Here is a 5,601-nt window from a genome sequence, read left to right on the forward strand (position 1 = left end):
ACTGTACTCGTGTTGTCAATGAACACATGAATAGCTATACGGGGTAGGTACATAAAAAAGAAAGATAATTTCTGCCGTCGAAAAGGGGTATTTATTCAGAAGCACGACAATGAAAAAGGTTTCTTTTTGTGTTTAACCTAACCCTATAAGAACACTGATCACTGCTCAAATGGTGAAAGATTCTTTTTGTGTTTAACCCTTACCCTATAATAAAACTGGTCACTGCTCATTTGTGACAGCTCCTTTTTGTAGCAATTTTCCATTGACGTGACTTCTGAACAAGTACCAGAAAAAGGACAAAAATCATCTGATAGCAGTGTGAGCTGCACTTAAAAGTAGAGTTGTACAAAGATTGAATGAGTTATAAAAAAAGAACTACTCTTTCCAGTGGCCTAGATACCTTAGTCAATGAGTCAGATCCCAAAACATGTAACTCACTGCTCAACTAGCGGCCCTACAGGTTTAGGAATTTCGAGGGGGGAGGGGTAGGAACTATGGGGAGGAGAGAGGGGGGAGAGGAGAGGGAGGGAGAAGGTTGAGATATCGACTGAGCGGCTGCGATGAGCTGAGAGACGCCAGGATGAAGTCTGGAAAAACGAGACAAGAATATATAGGTTCGATTAAGGGGGTCAATTTCTTTCTTTTTTTTTTGTGCTTGGAATAATGGAATATGCATATGCATTTCTTCTTGCTCTTTTTCAAACTATAATCTCGATAAGTATCTTTGCTCTGATACACCACACATCTTCAGCACATAACTGCAAATTTGCTCGATAGATTTTGGGGGTGATCGGACTTTTGAAAGCAAAGTAAGGCCTCTTTTCGTGTACTACATTTTATTGAACCACTAGTGTTCGTACTTAAGAACTAGAATCTATGATGGAAAGAATAAAAACATATCCCTATCTTGGAAAAAGCTTGAAATTTTCCACAGGTGTAGGTTCTGTCCCAAAGGACTTAAAAAAATAATAATAGTAAAAAACAAGTTCCAGAAATCTTACCTCTCATTCATCAGATCAGGTGCCGGAGGGTCATCACACGGCTCACTCTTCACTTCTTCCTTTATACCGCCCTCCTCACTCCTATCATCTTTTGCCGCAGCTGGCCCAATGCTACCTGCGGCCCCGTACCTATTACTACTAGGGCCGGCAAAATCCGCGGCTCCAAACTCAGACTCTTCTTTCACTGAGACTAACTGACTCGCGTTATGGCCACTTTTCTGGGAGTCCCCTAGGCCAGAATTCGGGCTTTCGGCCCTATTCTGGGCGTTGTTTGGGCTTCCACCCCTCTGGACATTATTAAGGCTTCCACCTCTACTCATGACATTATTTGGGCTTCCACCCCTCTGGACATTATTTGGGCTGCCACCCCTACTCAACGCAGGGCTGGCGCGATTGTACTGGTGGCTGGGGTTAGGGCTACTTCCCCTACTATTGGAGTGGGGGGCACTATTGCAGTTCTGACTAGAAGAGGGGGAGCTATCACTAGGAAGGCGGGGGGAGGGGGTGAGTTGGGCCGATCTCATTTCACCTGGAATAAGTAATTGGTATTGGTATAAGTAGGGCCATCGACTTTAATAAACACCCTATGTCACAGCGACCACTGTTTAGATCTTATGTGATTTGGAACAAGGGAACATTTAAAATCACATCACATCAGATCAAGAATACTTTGTGGTAAAGCAGAGAGCTTCACAACTTTTGTGGGGCATCACAGCATTACTATAGTGTGTCCAGATCAATGTAACAGCAAAAAATAGGCATTGTCGCCAAACATGTCACATGTGCAATGGGAGAGAATCTTTAAGAGGGGAAGGTATATTGCACAGTGCTTCCTCCGACAGTAAAACAAAGTCAGGTAAGGCGATATCCACCTTACCTGTTCTGGAATCCAACCTCTGAACTTAGAGCTACCTCTGCATTTTAAAAGAGAGTTTATCAAAAATAGACCTTTACCTCAATTGCAACAATGTAAGGATTTCCTGCAATCTGATTGGTTCCTTCATTTTGGGTTGATGACTCATTGCTGTCACATTGATCTGGATGAACTATAAGTGCCTCCTTTACTGTTAATTCTCATATACTCGTATCATCATTTTACACTGATAATACGAAAACTGGTCACTACTCGATAAAAGGTTAGCTACTCAATAAAATTGTCCTCGCGAGGCTAAATACACTCCACATTAAAAGCATAGAGCCGAAAGAAAAAAAATTCGACTACGTCGGGAATCGATTGCTAAATCTCCGCTGTGCAAGCCTAGTGTGATACCCACTTGGAAAAGGAGGTTGCTGTTTTAAATTATAATTAGAATGGAATAGAATATACCTTGTTTATCCTGCTGGGATAGGACTGAAAAGTCCCTTTACCCCTGCAGTCTAAACAAGGTCTTATAAATTTTGACATATTAGGGGGAACACATAAACTAATTAGAAAAAAGACCCTGATTAGATACTTACTTTGAGATTTATTCGCGTTGATTGTATGGATGATGGAGTACAGATCCTTCTTCTTGTCCTGTGCTCCTCCACTGGTTGTAGGGTGCACTACAGGGGGACTAGGTACTGGTAAATTACTGCTAATAACAGTCGCGTGGGATGACGGAGCCGACGAGGTTTCACAAATCTCTTCCTTTACAAACCTGAAGTAAAAGGTAAATATGGAATAGAATCTTTCTTTTCACCCAGAACCGAGAACTCTGGAGAAGACTGGTAAGTTGAGGTCTTGCGTCCTCACAGCCTGTCAGAACCCGGCAGTAAGTAAATAAGTAAGAATCTTTCTTTTTACTAGTAGGTAGGTACTATTTTACTTGAGTGATATATTATAATAATGGATACTTACGATTAAACACCGTTTGAAAAGCACTATATCGTTAGATATCACTTGGGTTTTAATTATACACTTTTTATAACACGATAAGATATTATGCAATGAATGATTATCACTATTATAATGGAGCAGTTGCAAATGGGTAAAAATTATAAATAAATGGTCGATTCCTATCTAGAAAGTTTGAAAAAATCCAAATCCGAGGTCAAAACTCCGAAAAAATAACTATAAAAGGTCGAAAATTCAATTTTTATTTTCCGTTCTAATGAAAGAGTTCAAAGATGTGTGACGTCAGACTTTCCGCAGTTGTTTTTTTCGCCCGCTAGGTAGCGCCAGTATGTAAGCACGCTTGCGGAGGAGCAGAAAGAAATGCGCAGAAACGTATGCGCATGCGCACAAACACATTAATGTGTTACCTGCGAAGGAGCTTTGCTCGGGTAATTTGATGTGACGTCATCGTGTACGGGAGCGTATGCCGTGACGTCAAAGTTCACGATTTACCGGTATTTTTTAAATCGATTTATCTCGGGATCTAGGAGTCGTAGAAGAAAAAGAAAAATTCCGTTGGTCCTCATTTTTCCTGCTCTATGACTTTGAAACATCACCCAAGTAAGCGCAACTGATCTATTAAATTTAAAATATGTCAGGAGGTTAAGGCGTGTCCAAACTTAGTCGACCAGCCGTCAATCGATCATCGATTCACAATAAAATAACATCGAACGATGGTCGACCGACGGGCGTCGACCGAATTTATTTAATTTTGACATCCTTTGTAAAAAATTCATTAATAGTAGTAGGTAGGTACTTAATAAAATTTAAAATATGTCAGGAGGTTAAGGTGTGTCCAAACTTAGTCGACCAGCCGTCAATCGATCATCGATTCACAATAAAATAACATCGAACGATGGTCGACCGACGGGCGTCGACCATGTATGGACACACCTTTATTGCTCGTTCTTTGAACACACACTTGCAAGAAATGCCTATTGAAGTCATCCCTGTTACTCACCCATTACTAAGGTCACCCGTACTGTACACCACCTGATCCAAGAACGGCTCCGTCACAATCTCTTCCTCGACAATTTCGACTTTTGTTTCCGTCACAGCCGGGTCTCGAACCTCGGACTCTGGGTCTGGTATGCTCACTTGAACCGCGGCGTTCTCCTTGGGCGTCTCACTAGCCTTGGGTTTGTTCAGCTGAAGATAAAAATAGTTGAAATATCTACACTGTAATATAACTCTTTTTTTATTTTCTTCTTCTTCTTCTTTTTGTTTACTTTACCAAACAAGGACCTTGACGGATTTTGCCGTATTGTTCAGTTCATTTCATTTATTTGTTTATTTAATTAATTATCTGATGTCCATAATCCCGAATCCCAAACCAGACTTACGTTTATCCTGTGAACGGTGGATGGTAACTGTTTACTCAGCGCAGCCCTGTAGTTTTCCAGGAGATTTCTCTTCGCTCGATCTTTCTTGGGAATGCGGAAATTTTTCAGTGTGTTCACCAACACAAGCTCTTCTTTAACCTGGGGAACAAAATCCGAAACATTTGAATTAGTTAAAAACAAACAAATGAGTCTAATGGAAAAAAAACCTCCTAAATACCAAAGTTATTGTGATGCGGAAATTTTTCAGTGTGTTCACCAACACAAGCTCTTCTTTGACCTTAGGGAACAAAATCCGAAACATTTGAATTAGTTAAAAACAAACAAATGAGTCTAATGGAAAAAAAACCTCCTAAATACCAAAGTTATTGTTGTTATTTTAGCGGCTTTAGCTTTCGCCGAATGGTGATGGCAGAGTAAAGAAAAGATATCTTTTTCTTATAATAAGACCAAAACTACACTTGGTAAAACTTTAAACTATTAAAGAAATAAAAAACTCTTGACTTTATCTTTTTGTATCAGCCATACACCAGGTGATGGTCTCTAACCATGTTTAATAGGCTCCTCCTGAAGCGTAGTCAACCATTGTGAGGACTTGTGCTTATTCTTTAAAACAGGGTGTCTACCAAAATGGAAAAATAAAAGCTTGAAATTTTCCACAGGTGTAGGTTCTGTCCCAAAGGACTTAAAAAAATAATAATAGTAAAAAACAAGTTCCAGAAATCTTACCTCTCATTCATCAGATCAGGTGCCGGAGGGTCATCACACGGCTCACTCTTCACTTCTTCCTTTATACCGCCCTCCTCACTCCTATCATCTTTTGCCGCAGCTGGCCCAATGCTACCTGCGGCCCCGTATCTTAAATCCAAAATACCACTTAAGTATAAAGAGATTAAATTTTAAACCAACAACTGAAAGATTTGTAAAGCTCCAACTCTAAACAATTTGTAAACAGAACAAGAGCAGTCATTAACGACTGAACTGAGTTGTGTCAATCGAGCAAACGTACTGAGTTGTGAAAATACTCAATGTATAAACTAGAAATTAACGTATTTCATATAAATACTCTTAAACAACATATCTACTAGATTTATATAAAACAAGTGTCCGACAGGCTAATACAAAGTACACTTATGTTTGTAGAACATACGGAGGCAACAGATTAAATATCTACAAGGTGTTAGAAAAGTAACATACTAGTGGAGTGGCAAACAGGAGGGTACAGGTTCAATTCTAGTCGAGGTATGGATTTTTCACTTTTTTTTTATTTTATTCAAACTTCAGAGGTTGGTTCATTTCCCAATTTGTAATTAAAAAAAAAAATCCACTCACCCATTTCCCCCGCCTTGAGCCACACATCCTCAAGCACCTCCAGTTCTTCCTC

The 5,601-nt window shown here is 39.9% G+C and overlaps 1 protein-coding gene across 1 annotated transcript; it reads right to left on the reverse strand.

Moving 5' to 3' along the window:
• Positions 1–454: 454 nt before the first annotated feature.
• On the reverse strand, positions 455–4,358 carry LOC103519708 (flocculation protein FLO11; the record flags this gene model as incomplete). The annotated part of the gene is made up of 5 exons (XM_026831108.1): positions 455–587; positions 1,002–1,530; positions 2,460–2,641; positions 3,839–4,026; positions 4,221–4,358. Coding segments are annotated over 5 exons (1,170 nt in total), but the record flags the coding sequence as incomplete, so codon positions are not given.
• Between the last annotated feature and the right edge of the window lie 1,243 nt (positions 4,359–5,601).

This window comes from Diaphorina citri, unplaced genomic scaffold (genome assembly GCF_000475195.1).
Source record: "Diaphorina citri unplaced genomic scaffold, Diaci psyllid genome assembly version 1.1 scaffold2895, whole genome shotgun sequence".
In the NCBI taxonomy this organism is placed as follows: domain Eukaryota; kingdom Metazoa; phylum Arthropoda; class Insecta; order Hemiptera; family Psyllidae; genus Diaphorina; species Diaphorina citri.